The sequence below is a fragment of the Seriola aureovittata genome, chromosome 8 (genome assembly GCF_021018895.1).
Source record: "Seriola aureovittata isolate HTS-2021-v1 ecotype China chromosome 8, ASM2101889v1, whole genome shotgun sequence".
In the NCBI taxonomy this organism is placed as follows: domain Eukaryota; kingdom Metazoa; phylum Chordata; class Actinopteri; order Carangiformes; family Carangidae; genus Seriola; species Seriola aureovittata.
This window is the reverse complement of record NC_079371.1, coordinates 3,498,525-3,522,571: the sequence shown is the minus strand read 5'-3', so window position 1 is coordinate 3,522,571 and position 24,047 is coordinate 3,498,525. Positions and strand designations below refer to the sequence as shown.

The 24,047-nt window shown below is 39.5% G+C and overlaps 1 protein-coding gene across 5 annotated transcripts in view; it reads right to left on the bottom strand.

Moving 5' to 3' along the window:
- Window positions 1-24,047, bottom strand: part of ldb2a (LIM domain binding 2a) — a 90,864-nt gene that overhangs the window by 25,607 nt on the left and 41,210 nt on the right. For all 5 annotated transcript variants that reach the window (XM_056382993.1, XM_056382994.1, XM_056382990.1 and 2 more), the window contains exon 3: window positions 7,595-7,767. In XM_056382993.1, coding sequence (XP_056238968.1) covers window positions 7,595-7,767 — 173 coding nt within the window. The remainder of the gene's footprint in view (window positions 1-7,594; window positions 7,768-24,047) is intronic.

The window sequence follows — 24,047 nt, the reverse complement described above, 5'->3', positions numbered from 1 at the left end:
GGAAAATCCCCTTGAATTAAAAAGTGGTCCATTAAATGGTACAGCCCCTCACAGAGAGTCCTCATTGATTTAAGAGCGGGGTCATAAATCTTCCACACAACGGGGCTGAGATCAGGGGATCTCCGGCTCAAAAGAGCAAGAAAGAATAACAGCGTCCTGCTGCTGAGACACTATTCAATACTGTACCCTAACATGACAATCAATTAACAGCAGAGGAGCTGAAGGTCATTAAATCGATTATTATGGGCATTCATGACCGCCTCTAGTGAATATAAATAGGTTCAAAGTTGACTAAATATTCTCAATTATAGCAACAAGGTGCTGACATGCCTTATAATACTGTTGCTCAACGAGATCCTCTGTATCGGTTCAGCTAAAGGAGCCTGACAAAATAATAGTAAGATCACGGCATTGATTGTTATTTATGGATATTGTACGTATAAAAAGTGAAGTGTGCTACTGTAAATATGTTTAGTTACAGCAAAAGTTGACAATTAGAGCTGAACCGATAAAACCAGTCGGCTGATATATGGGCTAATATTAGCTTAATGCAGATACACAGCATCAGTATTGTGTATGTGTCAGTCAAAAGGTAACAATATATGTCAGTATATCATATGCTCAGTATAAGTTAACTGATCCTTATCACAATTATTATTTATGTAAATGTGTAAAACGAGAATATTGGCAGCTAAATCACTATCAGATTTCTTTTAAATCCATAAAGTATCAATATCTGTATCATCCTAAAAAATCCAGTATCAATCAGACTGTACTGACCATTAACTCACAGGCGTGGAAGCTCATTTAATAATTTAAAAAGGGATGAACTCCCACTGTCGGCACAAAACAGTATAAAAGAAGCAGCTACATTTCAGTCCTTGGTTAGACCTTGGTTACTGTTGTGTTTGTTTATTGGTTAGGCAATAAACAAACACAACAACAACAACAACCACAGGCTGCCACAACCAATCAAACAAATGGGGTTAAATTAGGGGAACACCTGAGACGAATTGATATGCAGGAAGAAATCTAATTCATATTATAAATAAACAAATAAATAAATAAATAGACCAGTCTCACATCTCATGATAAATTAAAAGCAATAAAAAAAAAAACGTGATATGATGAAAAATTGGGAATGGGCAACAAAAAATAAAGACAAAAAAAGAGTAAGAATTCAGACTGATAATTGACTGCCATGTTAATATGATTATTGGCACCCTGCAATGCTAATGTAAATATAACTGAATACCTAAAGTTATAGATATAGTATGGTGCAGTGACAATTCAAACATGCCTGAAATTTGAAGAAACTACTGACTAGAAGCAGATCCCAGAGAAACACACACTGCTGATAACACAACCACTTGTCAATTTCTCAAAAAAAACAATCCACTCAGAGAATTAAATTCACTTCAGCTGCGATCACTGTGTCACGAACTCGTCTTTTGCTCTCTGCTCACCTCCCAGCATGCACAAACCCCCAACTGGGCACCGGTAACAAGGGCCGTGCCCTCAGAGCTAATACACACCAGTCGGGAGAAAGCAAAGCCTGCTGGGTAGTGAACAGAAGTGCTGGGATGCCAGGGGCGGCTGTGAGGTTGGGGGCTTTTGGTCAAATTGGCACCCTGCGTCACCTTGTCAACACCTCACCGCCCTGCGAACCCGCACACATTGTCTACCGGCACCTGGAGAACACCGCCCACTCTTAGCACCCTGCAAACCCCGCCCATTCGTTAGTCTGTAGCACTCCAGCAATGAGCGATGACACGGGGAGCGGGAGAGCGCATGAACACAGCACGTGAAACTGTGTTGAGCTCCTTTACAATCTGCCCCCTTTTGTATTTCTTCAGTGGTTTTCTATTAATCATTTCATTCAATATTTAAACCATATCGCCTCCTCATATTTATTATTTCTCTGATTTGTGTCATTGTAGTTTGCCATGTAGTAATCTACTAGTCATTTGTAGTCTTTGTTTTGGAAACCTTATACAACCTGCTTTGACAATGCCATACTTATTACAACTTGAGTCTGATTTTTGTATTTTTGGCCATGATTTCTCTCAGTTATAAAAACGCTGTAATCACCAAGTTTGTTGCTGGGATCTGGGAACATGGCAACATCATTATAATTAAGTTCAACAGGACAAAAAACACAAGCAGTGATGATCAGACATGTTGTAAACAAGGCAACAGTTTGGGCAGATTAACTACCTGTGGTTCCCAAAGTGGGCGCTGCAGCACCGTGGGCTGCCTTGACGACAGACTTCATTTCCATTTTTTATACTGTTTCAGAGCACATTTAAATTAACCATAAATTTACATTTATCTTTTCAAACAAACCAAAATGGATGGAATACAAAATAAACATATTAACACCATATTAAAAACCCTGTTAAATATGGTTAATTATGGTTGCTAGTTGATTCCTACCCATCTACTGTTTGTGTATCTGTTGATCTGTGTGGCAGACAGCTGTGCACAACAGCTTTTACATGGATAAATACCGTTGTATTGAATCGGTGTAACGCTTACAGTTGAAATGACCTCCGGTTTTGGCGGTCCAGTCTGGTGTTTAAACTGCGGCTTAAACCGCATTGATTTTAATGCGAATGAGTTTAAAGGACATTTGTCATTATGACAAGTTCTGGCAAATTAAAAATTAGCCAACATCACGGCACGACGGCACCAACTTGGATTGAATTAGTAATAAGTAATATGACAAGGTAATTAACATAATATTATGTTTGTTAAATGGCGTGACGGAGATTTTAGTGTTTGACGAGCCGAGCGCAATGTACTGCCGAGCTGAGGCAGTAGATGGAGGGAGTGAGCTTAAAGCCTAGAGGTGCATTACTGCCACCAAGTGGATGGAGTCACGACACTCTCATTCATGGGCTTTCTTAGTCTCATTATATTCCACCTGAGAGCGGCGTATCGTTAAACCAGTTTGACAATCTTTTACACTAAACACCCTCTGGAACATGGGTCTTCCAGATGCATATAAATCAAAACAAGTGATTTTATTATTTGTCACTATAAATACAGCTCAGAAGAAGAAATGCTGATACATTTTGAAAGATCTCTGAACTGGTTCCTGTTTTTTTTTTTAAAAACCATTTGGAAGTAACACTGAAACTAAGCACACCTGAAATGTCAATGATAATCCCTCAATGCATAGGAAAAATTGTGCGAGTGCACAACTATGGCAAGAACAGCAGGTTATTGTTAAACCAAGCTGTGAACTGAAATGATCACAGTTCGGGTAATAGTTTTACCGTTCCCCTTCGATTTCTCCTCTAAATTAGTTTGGATGCGTCTAAAAAGAAGGTCAAATTACTGTAAGGCTTACAGTGCAGGAAACATGGAAGTGTCAGTTTACCACCCTCGTTAAAATTACTGCGTATAGTTTATTTTGGGGATTTTTCATTGGGATGTTTGACTGCTTGTAGTATCATGTCGCACTGTCACCTAGACTCCTGCTATGTTAACATCAAGGATCAGAAAGGCATTAACTTTGGATTTTACTGTTTTACCCTTGACCTGTATGTTGTGGCTTGTGATTTAAAGTCCTTCTTCTCATAGAGTCAAAATAAACTGAACTAAGATCATCTGACTGCCAGTGTTTCTCGCCCTGTAATGATTTCTTCTTAGTGTCCCAGATCTCAGCAAATAACTACAGTGTGGTTATTTCTGACAGCAATGATGACTAAAACTAGTTGTAATAAACTAGAATTATTCTTTAAATGTGCTAATGCCAATAAGGCAATTTTGAATTAGAAATTTTGGAAAAGAAAGCGAGAGAGAGAGAGAGAGAGAGAGCGAGCGAGACAAGCAAAGAAAGAGACAGATACAGGCAGAGAGAGAGAGAGAGAGAGAGTGTGGGAGAGCAAGAGAGCGAGTTGGGAGCTGGGGATGATTTCTCTAGGGATGAAGGATGCGAGTGTGTGTGCATGTGTGTGTGTTGAGGGTGTGTGTGTGTGTGTGTGGGGAGGGGGGGGTAGAGAAGAAGAAGAGGGGAGGATGAGAGAGCGGTGGAGTAGAGAGCGAGGGGAGAATGAGCGAGTCAGGCAGGGGAATGAGAGAGAGAGGAGGAGGAAGGAGGGGGGGGTGGAGGGGGTGGAGGGTGGTGGTGGTTGAGGAAAGCGAGGCGAGGCAGAGCTGATTGAGATTCGGGCCTCCAGAGCTGCAGGCTCGCTGCTGCTGGGAGCTCAGGGAGAACACGCTCAGTTATTGGAATTCTTTTTTTTTTTTTTTTTTTTTTTTTTTCTAATGAATTAATTCTTCTCATCCAATTTAGGTGAAGATGAAAAGAGAGCAGCGCTGCGAGCATCAAATTTAGCTTTTTGTTGACCGGGCCGGGGCCATTCTGTTTCTGCTTCTGTTCGGTTAATATCAGACACTCGTAATATATTATGGGTTTTTTTTCTCTTCTTCTTTTTAGGGAGCCTTGTTTACAAAAACCAAACAACAGCAACATCACAAGACGCTTCCTGTGTGTACGTTATTGTGGATGTTTCATACTCATTTACTAATATGATAACACAAAGAGCCCCTCCCCACCCCCGTCCACCTATTTACACACATACACACGCCCAACCCCCACCCAACCACCAACCACTACATGAATACAAAATGTACAGAAGCGGTGACATGACCTCAGGATCCCCCCTCCATGCAAACTCACATGTAGGCAGTCACGCATGTAAATATACACTAAAATGTAAACACCCACAGACACCTGCCACGTCTGAAATGATGGCAAGATTTGACTTTTCTGAATGCTAGATAAAGGTCCTGCACGGCGCTACCAGAAAAAAGTTTTTTATATGTAAATGATCCTGAGAAATCATTTCAAAATGTAAAGCAGGTACGAAGTATGTTTATATAAAAAATGTGAACATATAGAGAAACTTGGACCACGTTCATTCAGGCAAATATCAAGCCAAAATCACGTTTTAGCCATATGGGGTTTCCAGTCATTAATATTAAAGATAAAGTATTTTTCTAAAATCTAATCCTATATATCTGAGTTAATCAAAAACTCTTACAAACATATGTCCAAAAACATGTTCAAGTGTGTTTCTATCAAAATCCCTCTCTTTTCTCTTCCTGTAAAACTTGTTTTTTGATGACTCATCTTGAAGTCAGGGGCGTGTACATAATTTATCTAATGCGATGTGAATTTGGAGTGACGAGCTAACCCTGCTCCTCATATAAAAGTGCACTTGACTGCTCGTATAGTGTTATGTTATGGGTCAGAGGTTTGTGTTTGGATGTCGTTCGAACAAAACTGCATATTACATTTGCAAAGGATTTGTTTCAGGTGTACTATCTTAATTTTAAGGTGTGGGCGGGGGGGGGGGGGCAGCAGTCCTCTACGGCTCCATGTTGCACTGTATCTGAAGGATTGGATTTAAAACATATCCACATATTCTCTTTCACTTGGAAATACATCTGTTTGGTAACAGGGTTGTTTTTTTTAGTTAGCAGCATTGTGCAAGTACACTGTATGTTAGTGTAAAGCAGAACCCAACAGATACAGTATATGTGTTGATATTAGCTTAAAGAAGATACACAGTATTGGTATCAGTGAATGTGTCAGCTGGTAGGTAAAGAAATTATTTTTCAACTTGTAAAATGTCCCACTCAGAACCAAATTTAAGGGATATTTATCAAAACTGTGTCTGTAGGTTTTGTGTTTAGGTAAAGAAAGGAATTAGATGTTAGACACTTAGAGGTTTGAATTGATATTTGTCTAAAAACACCTCACTGGGCTTCACTCTGAACCACTTACTACTAACACATGCAAATCATTTAGTCTCGGATTCAGTCTCAATTTTGAATCAAGAGGAAAAAATCTGAGAGATGGGTAAAATTATTTTTTTCTGCTGTTGCTGTTTTCCTTTTTATGAGGAATTTTCTCATATTGAGATTCAATTTCCAAAAGCAAGACAGGAAAAAACATACCACTGCCCTGTCCATAGAAATTACACTTGTTATCAAGAAATACTTGAATTACATTCATTTATATTGAAAACTAGTAAGATCACAACCCCATTGCACATTTTGTTCATTTCTTTTCAGAAAACAAGATTTTAGATCTCAATAACAAACAAACTTACTTGCTAAAATGGAGATTTTTCTTTCTTTTTTTGCAGTTATGTTTTTTTAATTCCCCTTTTAGTCTTACTGCCTTTGGCAGGTCAGACAAAAAGTTAATTTCAGACTGTGCACACTACACACACACACTTACACACACATGCACCCAAGAGTGAGTGCATACTGTCAAGTCCTGAAAACAAGAGGGTGTATAGCTGTTTAATGTCAGAACAATCTGGTCTGGTGCTGTAGCTCGGGGTTCATGGTACAGGGAACATGGAATCCCTTTAGCTCGGCTGCTCGGCGCTGACAAGGTATCTGGCCTCAGATTCATTTAGAGAGTCAGCAGAAGAACACTAAGAGTCAGCTAGCCATCTGGATCAGACTGTGGTGAAGCAGATATTCACTCCAGCTCACAGGGGGATTCTCTCCCCGAAGACAAAAGCAGATGAGCTCAGCTTTAGTGCGTTCAGAAGACCACGGTGTCAGGTTTGGATTATCTCACCTGCGCAATTTGTGTTTCCTCTGCTTTCCTCGCTTCTGTCTGTGCTTCACTTATACTGCAGACTAAACCATACTCTTCAAAGATCTTATTCATGTCCTCCTAGCACTGCCTTTGAGGGCTTAAGAATCAGTCGACATCTTTAACGGGAGAAATGCCTGTGGATTCTGGGGTCTAGGAGTAGGCCAAAACACTGAGAACTGAAGAGGGTAAATATGAGTATGAGTGACATTTCCCTGCAAGGATCCTACAATCTAAACAGTGCACATTCAGTCTAGACAATGGCATTTCTTGGCCAAGATATATCCTGGTTAGAATTCAATGTAACAGTCAATATGATTGTAGTTCGTTTGTTTTGTGTAATGCAACCTTATAAGATATTATACATGAAGTCCTTATGTGAAGTTAGTATATTTATATTTTTGCTGCCTTATAAATCAACGTGACATTTAATGTTCCAGCTTGAACCCCCCCTCATAGGTACATACACACCTAGACTCACACACAGAAACACAAAATTATTTTTTAGAGTCTAGACAGAATCACTCAGTTTTCTCTGGAAAACAAAAACCTTGAGTTGTAATGAACACTATGAAAGTGACAGCGCATTTAACTTGCAAACTCAAAAAAGTGGATTTAGTGTTAAGTTATTTTTTAAAGTTAACTACATTATATTGCAAAAGAGAATGATCCTCTCCTTCAGAAAATCGGGGACAGACATTTAATATGCATACAAGCTAAGCAGATAATACATCATTTTACAATTCATTTGGCAAATAGATAAAGACCTTCCCACAGCTGACAGTGAAGCCACCAGGTATGACTTGAAAACGTAGGGACAAAATGAAAGAGGGGGGGGAAAAAAAAAAAAGAATCAAAGGTTTTAAATGGATTTGATCTTTAACCAGTTAAACACCTCAGCTAGTCCATTATCATAGCTTGTGATCAATTATTCATGGTGTGAGAAGCTCTGGGGTCAGGTGTTACCTTTGTAAACATTGGCTTCCCGTGCTGGGTGACCATGGTGCACTGATCACAGTCCAGGGTGATGCAGGAGTTGTGGAAGGACTCCTTGGAGTGTTTGAGGATGTAGTGGAGCTCGGTGACCCCCCCCTCGAACACCGTGCTGAAATAACGTGGGATCAACGTCCGGCCGATCGCTGCGGGGAGACAAAAGAGAGGGCAGAGCTGCTAAATATAGCAGGAGACAAAACGTGAAATGATGTGGAGAGGAGATACTGGGTTTAATGGACAACAGATAGGGAGAGAAAAGGGTGACAGCGTAAAAATACTGCCACTACTAAAATACCAATAAGAGACTAGAATGGCTGTACTGTATATAACCACAGGTCTTAGGTCTGTATACTGTTTGAAAATTTAGTGCTAATATGACACGTGAGCTCCCGCACCAAAAATAAAATGATTTTTCCAGCCTTTGAAGAAATAGTTTGACATTTTGGGAAATGTGCTTATTTGTTTTCTTGCCAGGAGTTGGAGGAGCAGATTGATGCCGCTCTCATGTCTGTGCAGTAAGTACGGAGATGGAGTCAGGAGGCAATTAGCTTAGCGTATCATAAATAGTGGAAACACTGAAACCGCTAGCCTGGTTCTGTCCAAAGTTAGACTTAAACTTAAAACGCTTAACCCACAAATTAGGTGACTATTTAAATTAGGCTATTGCGTTTACATTTGATTGTGTATAGAAATAAACAAAGGAGATGCAATGTGTTGTGCATGGAGATTCTTGAGGTGCTGGTAGGTGCATTTTTTAAATCTGGACGGAGGGGCTGTTTCCTGCTGCTTTGAGCCTTTTTGCTAACCGAAGCTAGTTGCCTCTTCACTCTGACACTAGACTGAACTCACAGACATTCGAGTGGTATTTATATTCTCCTCTAATCCTCGGCAAGAAAGAGAATAACATATTTACCCAAATAATGAACATTTCCATTAATTTTAAGTAAAATAAACATGAATTTCTACAAGAACTTTTTTTTTAATTCAATAAATTAAGTCAAATGTCTCAGATGTTAAATACTATCTAAACACAGGACCAGGTACAAGAACTTTCCTTTAATTAAATGGGAAAACCTGTGATTTAAATCCAAAACCATTTAAACAAAGAAAAATTACAAAAGAGTAAGAATGTGAGAAGGCAACAGTTTTTGATACTCGCTATGGAAACATTTTGAACGGTGCGTTTTAATACCCAGGCCAACTATGAGTACACATAGTGCTACCACTACGAAGAGCATTAAAATCAGGTCTACAAAATCAATGTTACTATATTTATTAAATGGCATTATTTTATTCATTACGATTAATGACACAGATAGCGGAGTTATGTTAAATCCAAGTTCATAAAAAGGAGATATGAAAGAGAACATGATCCAAAACGGGAAGAAGTGATAGTCTCTGTGCTAAGAAAAGCACATTACCAAAGAAACTGCCTGACAAGGACATCTGCTTCAGATTCATTAGTCAAGATAAACACTTTATTAGCTGTCAAACGCTCTTTGGAGGAGTTAGAAACTGATCAGACGCTTTCGTATCATATAAAATCATCCTAGGAACATAGGAAAGATCAAGTCTGCCTTCTATTTGCTGTCCCGTTTAACCTCTGTACTCATTACACTGCCAATGAATAAATCTCAGGTTAAGTCCGTAAAACATACATGTAAAATGTCCAAATTCAGAGCATACATTCATTCATTCATTCGCTTCCCTTATCCAGTCACATTAAAGGCAATAATCCCACACAAATCATACACAGTGTTTTCAGCAGCGCTGAAGTAATCATAAGAAATCTGAATGAACTCACTGCTAAATATATGCTATCAACCAGCTGCCGTCCTGCTGATTGTGGTCTATTTATGAATCAAGATACTGAATGTAACAGGCACATTACAGATTTGGAGAAAGTATTGGACTGTCCTGAAACCTATTGATTCACCGAGTGCCTTCAGGAAAGATGCTCACCCTCCAAGAAAATACCCAAATCCTTTATTCTCAGATTGAGTCTGATTTTTCCTTGAAACAAGTGTCAAATAAATCTTCCAGTGCAGAGGGGTATATTCAGCTCTTTCCAACATGTCTGAAGATTAAAGATTTGCTTGAAACAACTGACAGTACCATGAATTTCAGCCTCTCAATCCACTTCTTCCACGATACGACACCTCATATAACACTCACTTTTGAATATTCCTCAAATGAGTGAGACTGTACAGGGAGAAAGAGAGTATTTTCACATATTTTTCAGAATAATATGATTCCATGACTGAGTTTAGTATTAAACTGAATTATTAAGATGGACAACTTCTGCAGTGCAAACTTTCTGGAGAAGCCTAAAGAGACAATGAACAGGCTGCATGATGAAAACCGGAGGAGGAGTCAGGGAGGGAGAAATTGTCTTCAGTGTTTTATAGCCCTCAGGCTTTGTCTGGTTTCCATCTCCTCTGTGTTAGCTGGCTTCAAGGAGAAGAATGGTTGATACACATAGAGAGGCTAACATTTCCCATTACATTATGGATTCACTCTGATGGCATGCAAGATACAGATTCCTGAATATGTGCATGTATTTTACAGCACCAAAAGTCCAGAACTGCGTTTCCTCCTCAGCTTTTAACAGTATACTTAGTTAATAACCTACTGTTTGGTAGTTTGGCTAAAATAAAAATAAAATTTCCCACAGGAGATTCCTCATCAAGGGTTTTTTGAAAAAAACAATCTTCAACAACACCATCGTGCCTAAACTTCACCTCTACAGCTTACAGGTTCTTTTGTCTTAGAGCTTCTTTACCTCTGCAACATCAGGGAAAATCCCACTCTGCCTCCCCACTAAGAACCTGAAATCCTGCTACAGGTCTCCACCAGACTGAAGTGCAGGAAGTTCAGTTCTTCTATCATCACAGTTGTATCACACAGACAAAAATCAACTCCAGATGCTTTGACTGAGGCACGGTTCTATTGACTACAGAGTAAACTATGAGAATTTCTAAAAAATTATTCATGTCACTTGTTGTAAGAAAAGCAAGACTGCAACAAATTATTATTATTGCAATTACAAAATTCTTTAAATTATTTTCTTCAATTCGATCAATTGTTTCACCTATGAAATATTGAAAAATGCCCATCATAATTTCCCAGAGTGCAATGTGACGTCTCCAGACTCCAAGGAAATTTAATTTACTTTCACAGAGGATTAAGAAAACCAGAACACATTCACATTTGAGAAGGTAAAACAATCAAACGTTGTGAAATTTCTGCTAAACATATGATCTAAAAGTATTAAACAATTATCAAAACTCTTGTTGATCGACTAATCTATAATCAACTAATTGTCTCAGCTCTAAAGAAAAGTGTGACTATAGTCGATACTTCATTGCAGGACTTGTTCAGTGCTTGGAAAACACACTGAGTTGAAAGTGAAAAATGAGATGTTAATGCAAAGGATTTACTCAGAATATAAAGCAAGATCGTCTTCAATGCACAACTTAATATGTAGATCAGGGATTCTTCGCAGCACCAACAGAGAACAGCTGCGTCAAACTGCTCTCATTTGCCTTTTCTGGTAACCGCAGAGCTGAATATTGCAGTTTGTGTTACTTGTTGAGCAGCTGTGCAGACCCAATCTGCTGAACGACCCATACCAGCTCCAAGACCACATTTTAGCAGGACATCTTTCCTTAAAGAGCTTGTTTCTTTTTCTTCCAAGCCTTTATTTCTCTAGCTACAGGATTGTAGATTACTGCTGAACACACACTCATTTTCAGCACCACCCTGCATCACACACACACACACACACACGCCTCTGATCTGCAGTGCATCCACAGGCTTCATCCAAACACCACTGGGCAGTTCCACTTGAGCGACTTGACTTGCTCAAGGGCAGGGCCAGAGGTTACTAGAGGGGAAAGTGCTACTCATTCACTCAAATGCGCAGGGGATCTGAACCAGCAACTGTCTGGTCTTAAACGGAGATTTTTACTGCCGGCTGAAAACTTTTAATGTTCCCTTTTCTAAATATTTGGATCCTATCTGAGTTTTCTTTTGAATATCATTGCTTACTTATCATGCCATCTTGTGTCTCATCTCTAATGGGAGGACAAGACCTTGGCAAAACACTGATAATGTTTACAGTACACCAATGTCTCTTTTATGTAGAGACAGCTGTGAGCTACAGTGATTTACAGTATTGTAAATGGGCATTTAAAAACACAGCCCTGCTTTAAATAAACGGGTGGGCGGGGACTTCCTGCTTCAGGTACCAATGGGACAATAAAATGAAATCCAGGAGGTCCACGAGTTTGCAGGAATATCAGAAGCCAAAAAACTGCACAATAGAAACAGGACTGAAGAAATCTGGAAAGTTATCATGGAGGCCACTGCTTTATTTTTCATCGCACTGAACGCGAGGTAAATCATAGAGATACGACAATCACGTCACAAAGCACTCTACCAGGAGTGTGCAGCGTGAAGTGCAGTGTCTTGCTGGATGTTGTCGTGTTTCATTCTGGTAAATTTAAACTAAATGCAACTTATTTGTTGTATGAACCTGTTTTTTTTTTTTTGTTCTGTTTTTTTTTTTTTCCTGCATTTGCATCCCGCTGCATCATCAGAATAGCCTCATTCAAATAAATGATGGGTCTGCGTTGTTTTATTCAGGGCTGAATGTCAGTCTGAGTGCTGCCTAAATCAGTGATTCCCAGCCAGAGGTACTTGTACACATGGGAGCACTTTTGCAGTTACCAGGGGGTACATAGAAAGATTGTGGAGTAGCTTGGCTAATTTGAACAAATGACTAGGATTTGGTTAAAAAAATAAAAAAAAATAAAAAATACATCCACATAGTTGTGTTCAGGAAGATGTGGAGGATTTAGTGAGGCCGATCTTTAGTAAATTTATTATAATAATAGCCAGTAAACTACCAGTTATAAGCTGCCGCACAGTCCCACCAAGCGGAGGGTTATCATAGCATGAGGCTATCATATAAAGGATAACTAGATAAGTGTAACAAAGCTTAAAGCCTCTGCCACTCTAAGTTGTAGTAGTAGTAGTATAATAATTAAAAGTGTTAAATAACATCCAGTTTAAAACCATGTTGTTGAAAGGGTACTTCAGCTCATCTGATATGGCTGTGGGGTTCATCAGGTAAAAAAAAAAGGGAATCATTGTTAGCACCTCTTAACACACCATGAGTAAAATACTTTTTTCCTCTCTTTTGTTTCTTTTTAGCATCATTGGTTCAACTGGGACTCAAACCTCTAATCCCGCCAAGCGTTAGTGACCTGGTCAACCCACTGAGCTACGCCGGACTGTTAAATAACAGCTGAAACAAAACAACCACAAATCCTGACGTTGGGATTATGAAGGCGAGCATGTTGGGATTTCCTTTAGCCTCTCGTCCCTCGCCTAGTGGAACAAGTCTCTCTGTTCCTCTGCATTTTCCTGCCCGTCAAATCTCCATCATTAGAACACTGCTGGAAAAAAAAAAAAAAAAAAAAAAAATCGGGACAGCCACATTATCCAGCAGCACATGGCCTCTGATTTCAAGCAGAAATAATCCATCTTAGAGTCAACACTCTGTTGGCTAGAATTATGCTCTTTCTCCCCTTCCCCCAGGGTGGGTGGGTGGTCAGAAGGAGATGTGTGTGTGTGTGTGTGTGTGTGTTTCGGGTGGGGGGTGGGGGGGTTTGAAGCCTGGGAATAAAACTTCATTTAGAAGTGAAATGTCCCCAAAGACAGTGGCTCGAGAGGCTCTTGAGGTCAGACCTAGATGGTGGAGCCTCATTCGAGAGAAAAGAGAGAAAGAGAGGGAGATGAGGATGATGTTGGTGGTCGGGGTGGGGGGATGCGGAGGGGGGGAGGAGAGAGGGGAGGGTTCTACCCGTGACTGGCATGTTTTTCAAATTCGATAAAGTCAGGCATGACTAAATAACACATAAAATGTTTGGCATCGTGAGCAGTGGCTGAGGGAAGAGGAGGAGGGAGGGTGAGCTGCAGGGTCCGCTTGCTGTGGATGACTGTGTAAATGATGCTCTCTCTCCCTCTCTCTCTCTCTCTCCATCTTTCTCTCTCCCTCTATTACTTGCACTGCACTCTCTCTCTCTCTCTCCTCTCTCTCTGTATCTTGCTCCCTCCCTCGCTCGGTCTCCACCACGGTTGAAAAACAAAGTACGTCTAGGAGTGGAGCTGACTGCTAATGCGGAGAAGCTCTGAGGAGACGAGGGGGAGGGTAGAGGGGGAGGAGGTGTGGGGTAGAGGGACTGGGACAGAAAAAAAATGAGCGAGGGATGAAAGAGAGAGAGAGAAAGAAAGAAGAAACTAGGAGGGAAGATGAAAAAATAAGCTTGTCAATGAGGGAGAGAGGACTCACTGAGGGGTAATAGGGGCGAGAGACAGCTAGAGAGGGTGAGACAGCAGGAGAGAGAGAGAGATAGAGGGAGTCAGGGAGAGGAGGGGGGGGTGTGATCAGGTGATACGCAGATCTGCTTCTTGCCCACCTCACCAAGCCATGCAGGAGTTTTGGTTGCGTCTTCTCAACCAAAACTGTCCTAATAAAACCCAGTGTGCGTAGCCCGGGGTGACAGAGTGATAGATAAGCATGTAATGGTAGCCATGCTAGCAAGTCTTGGATCATTTCAAGCACAGTAGTCTTGTGTTTCTCTTCAGATAGTTTCTAGGCTGAGGTTCAAATATTTTCTGGGCTCCCCTTCTCCATATTTATATTGTAAGCAAACACTTTAGTTCACTAGCTTCAAGTCAGCAGGCCTCCACGTCTTGCTCAAGGGCACGTTTAAGGACACTGGCTGTTGCACTGATCAAACCAGGGGAGATATACGTTCACTATATATGAGTCAGTTTTACTTCATCTCAAAAAATGACCAATTAATTTCAATTACTCAAACATTTTAAGAAGATATGGGTGCTGAAGGTCTGACAGGTTTTGTTTTATTAAGTATGAATTAAGCTACAGTTTCTCCGAGTCTATAGAGAATATGCATAATATAAACCAAGTAAAGCCCTTAACAAAGCTAAAGTCTATTGATAGACTGATCAGGTCTAGACTACTCAAGTACCCTATCCAGACAGGGGGGAGGCTGTATTCTCCAGGCATTAGACATTAAGGAAATAAAATGTAGAATACAGAATTTGTTTCCAAATTGAAAAAGAAAACATTATTTAAAAAATGCTTATGAAACACTTTTGTTATGAAAACCCAATAAAATTATACATGATAATGATACATATGTAATTTAACTCTTGATTGTTTTGTTTTTTTAATCTACTAATTGTTTAGTCTGTAAAATGTAAGAAAAATACCCATCTCAAACAAACAAATACCTATTACTCAGTACGTTACCAGAGTCTACAGCTGAAATAATGAATATATTAGTCTAATGACTAAAGCTAATATGGAATAATTTGATTGACTGGCTTCTGATTTATCTTTTTAGTTCAACAATCAAGCAAAAATGCAAAATAATCAGTTTCCAACTTTTTTTTCGTCATGTTAAGACGTCACCTTGAGCTTTCAGATTTATGGATAGGCATTACTTAATTGATTGAATGAATAATCAAATAATCAAAACAATTATTAGTCAGTAATGAAAATAATCGCAGTTGTGGCCAATGTTATATCTTCTGATCGGTTCCTTTGTCCAGCAAACTGCAAAACCCAAAGAGATTCAGTTTAACATTAAATAAAACAGAAAAGCATTTGAGAAGCTCGAACCATTGAGTGTTTGGATTTTTTCTTAAATCATTAATTTACACTGATATATATTCTGTTGATGAACTAATTGATTGATCAACTAATTTTCAGCAGATTTTCATTAAAAAAAACACCAAAATACAGTCTGGAGCAGGAGAAACTATTGGAAGCACTCAGGGGGTGTGAGAGGACACTGCCAACTCCACACAAAAGCACCACATTAACACAAAATAAATGAAAATGTGTTTTAAAAAAAAGACATGGAAGGCGTATGAAGTGTGGACAGGGAAAGCTCCACAGTGAGAACGATCATTCACTTCAGTGCTAAAAAAAGGAGCCTCAGCAGCCCCATGTTGTAGGCCCATGCTGAAAACACTATTATTTATCTGTTAATGGGCAGTCAGATTTCACACTTGCCAACAGAGCACAAGCCAAACAAAACTTCACACAATTAACTGCAGAGGGGAAAAAAAAAAAAAAAACGCACATGGAGCCCAGATGAGATGAAAAATATTTGTTGGGAATCTTATTTTTCTTTCCTCTACACCTCACCCCTCTTCTCTCTCCCTCTCTCTTCCCTCTTTTCCCTCTCTTCTTCTTCTTGTGTTCTCCTTTTCCTGCACCGTGCTGATTGGCCCGTCTTCAGTCACAGGGCACTCCAGAGATACAGATTAGCTGGCACTTGTTTGGGCGAACACGACAAGGAGCATATGCCTCTCAAGTAATGTGTACCCAAACATGCAATTTACAAATAATTAACGTGGTATTAATTAGTCACATTAATTCATGCCACTTTGTTGGGATTGTTTCCCCCCGTTGGTCCCCAGGACTCCTGCCAGCAACGTCAGCCAGCGAGACGGCGAGAGCAATTTTTCTGCTCCGAAGCGAGAGCAGGGCATCAGAATAAAGAAGGGCTGCTGGCTGGTGCACACACACACAAAGTTCACACAGGCACCTACACATACTCAAGCAAAGATTGGAGAAGAATATTCATCCGCCCGTATGGACACGTGTGCACACCTACAGACTGAACCGACGATTATTATATGTGCAGAAGCATGTGTTAATGTTTGACATAAATACATATAATTCAACTGATAAGTCTGACGCTATTCCATAATTTCTTATTGTTAACAAAACAATGTCTGCTACACTGAAGGTTTCTCATCTCCACACGGGATCTCTGCAGTTCAGCCAGAGTGACCATCAGGTTCTTGGTCACCTCTCTTCAAGAGGCTCTTCTCCCTCGACTGCTTAGTTTAGCTGGGCGACCAGCTCTAGGAAGAGTCCTGGTCTGTCCAAACTCCTCCCATTTAAGTATTACGGAGACCACTGTGCTCTTGGGAACCTTCACTGCAGCAGAAATTATTTTGTATCCTTCCCCAAATCTGAGCCTCGACACAATCCTGTCTCTGAGCTCTGCAAGCAGTTCCTTCCTCCTCATGGTTTCTGCTCTGATCTGCATCGTCAGCTGTGAGACCTTACACAGACAGGTGTGTGTCTTTCCACATCACGTCCAATCAGCTGAATTTACCGCAGGTGGACTTCAGTCAAGGTGTAAAACATCTCAAAGATGATCCAGAGAAAAGGGAGGAGCCTGAGCTAAACTTCAAGTATCATAGCAAAGTGTCTGAATACTTGCGTCAATGTGATATTTCGGTTTCTCCCTTTTAATATATTTGCAAATATTTCTAAAATTCTGTTTTCACTTTGTCATTAAGGAGTTTTTAGTGTAGATTGATGATGGAAAAAAATGTTCTGAATTTTAGCATAAGGCTGCAACATGAAATGTGAAAACAGCGAAGGGGTCTGAAGACTTTCTGTACAGTACTGTACATACTGTATGTCTAAGTGATTCTGCCTGTGCTTGTAAGTGTTTCATATGTGCATGTATGTTGACATCCACTGTGCACAGGAGAGCAGTAGAGCTATACATGCTCTGTGCCGTCCACTACAAACAGATACACATACATACAACATGCAAAGTAATGATGCTCTTTGGGAGTACAGAGGCAGCTATAGGTAAACAATATGCACACCCACATGCACCAACAAAAATAAATACATGTAAACATGCAGACGTGTGCAAGAAAATATACATAAACGAGCTAAGGCTTCTGCTCTTCCATTCCTCCTGAGTAAACATTACATCAATTTTTAAATATCTGAATTCAAATTTGGTGTTGCATTTCAATAAAGGTAATTATTATTAATATAGTGCATCTTACACAAAATATTTTATTTTTTGTGTATTAATTTGTATATGTATGTATTTATGTATAATTATATAAAAAATATAGGACTAATATCAAAAATTAAATGCTTTCTCACTAAAGGAGAAAGAGAACAATTAAAAAAAGATTTTGTTTTAAATTAGCAACTTAATAGGCCATTCATTGTGATACTGTGTGCGTATTTATAGATGTGTCATGTCCAAGAGCCCATGAGTAAGGCACATATAATCCACCAGCTCATGTGCATTAGCTTGATGTTTAATGCCTCAAACATTCAATCAAGTGTGCTTTAAACCAGGAGTTAACGGTCGTTGTGTTAGACTGGAAAGAGCAAATACTGGAGTTCTTCACACGCAGCAGCCCCCGAAATTTCATGCTGAACCGATCACCAAGTAACAATCCCATTTTCATGAAGTTGTGAGTAAAAGGCTGGAAACACGGATGGTTGAAATAGAAATAACTATAACAGAGAGTGTAGCAGGTTGACACTAAACACCCTCCACGTGGCAGTGAACACAAAAGGAGTTCTACTCCAAAAGGAAGTCATTACCTGGAAGTCATTACTTAAAGTTCATCAGTCAATATCTGCAAAATATAGACAATCTTCTGTGTTGAACGGTAATCATTTTGTGAGCCACAGATTAAAGCTACTTCTATCCTTTGAAAAGTACCACCATTTGTGCCTAATTTTGTGCTATCAATCATTTTTGCATGAAAGGATGTTGACGCCTTTTCTTTTTTTTTTTTGTGAATGGCGTTATCTCAATCTGGAATTAAAGTGGTCAAACCCAAACCACTCAGACTTGTCAGCACCGATCATCCAACCCGTCCAGCTAGTTGATGATTAAACCACATACTGGTGGAATACAGCTCGCAGAACGAAGCCAAATTAAAAAGCGGGGGGGAAAATAAATAAATAAATAAAGAGGCAAGAAAGTCGGGAGATACTCAGTGGGCGATTATGCAGCAAATGCAGTTCTCCGCACTGCAGAAGAGAAAAGGATGAAAATGAGAAGGGGGAGAGCAAGAAGAAATTGTGGATGATCCATAATGTCTGCACCATGCAAATATTCATCAGCCAGTCGGTACCTTGTTCCAGCGGCCAGGTGGAGTTCAATGGGTAGAGCAAGGCACTTACAAGGTTAAAGGTTCAATTCCCCATGTGGCTCAGTGGAAAGAGGAGGACGCTAACATTTACAATGTGAGAGATTCAATTCCCTGTGTGGCCTCATGGAAAAATCAAAACACCAACGTTGCAAAGACTGGAGCAGTGGTTCTTCATATTACACTATTAAATGCAGTTTCCCTGGTTCCACTTACATCTTTACTAGGAATGATAAAGATAAACTAACAAGATACACAATTTGTGTATCAACATACTGTGGGGACCAAAAGTCTGAGACCACTTTCCCATTCACTTGAATGGACTCCACTGTTTTGGGCTAATCCAGTGAATGAAGCACCAATCACATTGGTGCAAAAATCCTATAAATCCAATATAGTCATACAGTTAGCCCGATGTCCTGCAATCCTACAGCTATGTGTTTGCAGTGTTTCACACTATGGCCTAAAACAACAGGAGGTATTAAATATACCTCAGTACAATCAGGTGTCTCTGACAAATTCTATCATCTGATGGTCCATGTCATCACACCAACCCAACCCTGATTTCTAAAATCTTAAACATATTTATATTTACTTATGTTACACTTTCTGCCTTAGTCTGTACATATGGCACCTATAACATATTACAGATCACTCCTCTGTTGCTCTTCTCCACAATTTCCCCCAGATTTCAGTGTTTCTGTTTTAATGTTTTCCCTCATCTGAACAAATGGTACATAGCCTATTTATATATATGCACAAAATCAATTACATTATGTTGACATCATAGTCATGTGATCAACCAAAAAATTACAAAAATGGTAAACATAACAACACCAAAAAAAACTCCTGGAGTCTGACTCAAAAGAAACAACACAAAAACAAACACAAACTAAAAAAGAAAATTCACATCACATACAGTTATCGCCACGAGGCATAAAATGCAAGATAAAAAGTAACTATAATAAATGAAATAGTTAAAACAAGTGTTCCCATGCTATCTTGTCATTCCTATTATGGTAGTTTGTGATGATGTATGTATGTATGTATTATGTTGTGAAATCATATTATGTCAAGTCATGCTAAATGAAGAGCAAACAGAAGCAGACATTTGGGAGTGTAGTGTTTGAAGCACATGTTTTTTCCCAGTGGACTTTCTTGTTTCTTGACACTTCTGCATTTTTACATTTGGAGACATTCTCCTCTCTCCATAGTGATCCCAGCCCCGAGTGTTTAATCGACTGAGCAGAGATTTAGTGTCTCTCTTGAGGATAATCTCTGACTTTTTCAGTCACTGAATGTTCTCTGTAAACTCAGGGCCAGCTGGACACCACCTCATAACCTATACATAGGGTTAGGCTAAAGCAAACAGATTATGGGATCTGCAAAAAGGAGTAGATCAACAGACTCAGAAAGGTAATATCGATTTCTTTTTTTTTTTTTACAATCTGTGACTTGTGTACTAACCAGTGCTTGCTCGAACCTATAGTATGTGCTGTAATCAATAAGCTAAGCTAAAAATACTATTAAAATCAATTATTACCCCTTGGTCCAAGCTACTGTTGATGATCGGTGAGAGGAGAGATGCATGGATGAAAACTGAGCTGACATATTGATCTGTGAGCTTAATCGATGGTTGACGATAGCCTGCACTACTTGGCAAACAAATGTCTGTCTTCATCAACTCATATCTTTATCTAAATACCCATCATGAGCTACCATTACTGGGTCAACAGGGAGGGGTATTACATCATTGGCAAACTAATTAAGTCAAGTTGAGTTAACTGTTTCTCAAACTCACCCGACAAACAGCCCTGACACAGAGTGTCTCACAGAGGACACGAGTAGAAATGCAAAAGTGACAATATAAATACATAAAATATACAATTCTCAAATGCCAATAAGTTCTGTACACTGCTCAACAGAGACTATCCACTCCACCTGTTCATACCGGTGTTTTTTGTTTCACTGTATAAACTCCAGTCCTCATTGCATGTAAATGCACTCCAGAGTTCAGCTCCAGCTTAGGCTCTAGCAGTCTGAGTTAAGAAGGATTTACAGTTTTTGCGTTGAGGGGTGCGGCGTAGCTGCACAGACTTCACACGTAGCTAATATAACTATGCTGGAGATCACAAGCAGCTCGCCAAAAATCTAACACCATGTCAGAACTACCTTTTCCAAGGCTTCCAGGATTTAGATCCAAGAGCATACTGATCAGTAGTCCTTGTACTGTCAAGATATTATGAATAATATTCCAGATGAGTCCCAGTTAGTTTTGTTTTAAAAGTTCTGTTCCAAAGTTTATTTCATCTCAAAAATGGCTCTTTTTGGCTTTTAGTGCAGCAGCTGGGCAACACAGTGATTGATCTCACTCATCACATGCAGACTGAGCATTGCACATGATGTCTGCATCTCCTGACTAACATTAAGTAAACTGAGAAAAGGCTTAGTAAGCATCTCCTTTCAATAATACGCATCCAACAGAGCAAACCTTCTGATTGCCACGATCAACAAACCCAATGACAGGGAATGAAAGAAAATAAAGACAGAAATGTGCAGCGACGGTTTCCAGTAAAGCGAGGCAAACCATAACATCGTAGCTCTGTATCAGTGGACTCAAACTGAAGGTCAGCAGCCGCAAGGGATCAATCTGAGTATATATGAATAATAGGTCCTGAACATAGAGCTGCAACTACAAACTATTTCCATTATTACTCAATCTGTTTCTAGTCTAATAATCTAGTTTCTCAATTAAATGATTAATCATATGATCTATAAAATGTCAAGATAATAGTGAAAAATACCCATTACAATTCCTAAAAGTAATCGACTAACGGTTGCAGCTTTACCTGATTATGTACAATACATCCCTCCACTGTTGCGTGGTACTAGAAAATGGTGTAATCCAAGGCTGAACTACAAATCCAAAATGTACGCTGTAGGTATCTATGGCGGAACTACTACTCACCCTTCATGTCAACTAAAAAAACAGCGGTTTTCTTCCAAAGTTACAGATGTTTTAGCACAAGAGCAAAGAAAGTATTTCCTTGCTATGATATATCTTGGTAGGTGCATGTAGGTTTATTGCTGGGGAAAAATACCCACAACAAACCTACATGACTGCCAGAATGATGACACCCACTTTATTTGGTTAACTCGGGGTGCTTAAGTGTCATTCTCGCTGAACTTAAGACGGACTGTGGATCTTTGAAGATTTATCCCCACTGATGGGTTGGGTTCAGTCTGAAATCTGAATCCATCCTTTAAGATATCACAGTTTACATATTGACAACATGACAACAGACTTTCACAGCAGAGCTAGTGTCCTGATACAGGAGAGAAAGGGTTAAAAACACCCAGCATATATTCTAGCAGAACACTTACACATACTGGAGCCTGTGCATATAAGTGTACACACACACACACACACACAAACACACACAGAGACAAACACACACAGACACGCACACTTGCACAAACACACACCAGAATGTGGGAATCACTGCCCAGAACATGAAATATTCATCAGTCATAAAACTTTAATTCAATCTCTCTCTCTCTCTCTCTCTCTCTCTCTCTCTCTCTCTCTCTCCCTCTCCCTCTCTCTCTCTCTCTCTGTCTCCCTCTCCCTCTCTCTCTCTCTCTCTCCTCTCTCTCTCTCTCTCTCTCTCTCTCTCTCTCTCTCTCTCTGTCTCCCTCTGTCTCCCTCTCTCTCTGTATTTCCTGTCATTTTGGGGGCTGCTGTTTTCTATTTAGGCGAGGTAAACACTTCCCCCACTGCCCCTGCAACGAAAAACAATAATAGATTTCATTAAAACCCCTTTTTCACAATTGTCCAAACGCATGAGCCAAAGCACATCATTAAGACGCTGCTACGTTTCAGCGTCCAAAATTAGTTCAAAATTACATTTCAAAAAGGAAAAGCTGCTGGGTGGCAAAGCAAGGAGCAGCCCTCGTTTAATACTGTGACACGGAGTTATAGAGGTCCCCTGTTATCAAAGTTATTGTCACTCAAACTGTGGAATCCAAACACAGACAAGGAAAGTATAATCATACCAATGCCTCAATATAGTTTATGAGAAGAAAAGAAAATCAGTAGCATGCTGTATTATCGCACTGCAGCAATGAGTTTGGGTTTAATTTCAATCAAATTCCATCAACACTTCAACAACCAAAAACCACCGCTCCTGGTCAGAGCTCCACCAACGGCAGGCAATAACTACTAACTTGTATATGATGGAGAAATGATTTGGTGAGTCAAAAAAAATCAACCCTTGCAACCATTTTCTTTTTTTAATACTCCTCACTTGATTTTAGCATATTCCACTTTCCAATTTGTCAGTTACGCACACTTCAACAAACCCTGTGTGTCTTTATTATTGTTTATATTCTATTTTTCCTCAAAAGCCAAGCACAAGAGTCAGTGAGAGTCAGTCATGACCAAACTGGCACTAAAATTAATTTAAAAGTCATGTGAGCTTAGTTGGATAATGGTTGATTTTTATCTTATCTTTTATCTTTTGTTTAGGAAACTGATTTTCTTTTGGTATTATCATTATCTTTATCTTACTTTATTTTTGCACCACTTTGGTTAGGTGGTTTTAGTTAATTATTGAACAACACATCTTGACATGTGCTTCGGTCAGTGTTGGCTTTTTAAATCTTTAACCAGGACTGTGAACTGTCCTTAACCCTTTGAGTGTTTATTCGAGGATCATGAAACAGCTAACAGATATAGTTGCACACATTGTTGGGAAAATAACTGAGACACATTATTGGTTGATGTTTTGCAGATACAGTATGTTGATGAGAAACCTAAACCTGACAGCGTTTCTTTCAATTAGTATTTGCTATTGCTGGTTAGTAGCATGTAAACCAATTCAAAGGTGCTAAAAGATACAGAAAGCAGCAGCTTTGCGTTGCTCAGGAACACAACTGTCTCAGTACCTGTAGATATTCATGTGGTTATTGGAGAGACCTTATTTATGAATCTACTGGCTAAAACCACAGTAAAAGTATGTGACTTTTGCACTAAGAAATGCAATTCAGCTGGAACAAGTTGGAGCAGCCTTTTCTCCGTGGTCTTATAACAGCTAACAAGCGAAGGGCTGAGTGCACCACTGGAAAAATTCAACAGTAAACAGTCTTCTCTGTGCACCCAACAATGCTGCAAAATGTCACATACATTATTATGTGGTTTCAGCACCACAGTCGCCACTTCCAAGACAGAACTAATATTTTTCCACTGCTCTGTTGTGTGGTGGTTTGGTAAAGTTTAGATTATGTGAAAAAAAATGGAATGACTAGAATGATGATACAAGCACAAAAGAAAAAATTCAAATTATTATTTTGATCTTGTAATACATATATGTAATGTAGCATTTTGAGGGGA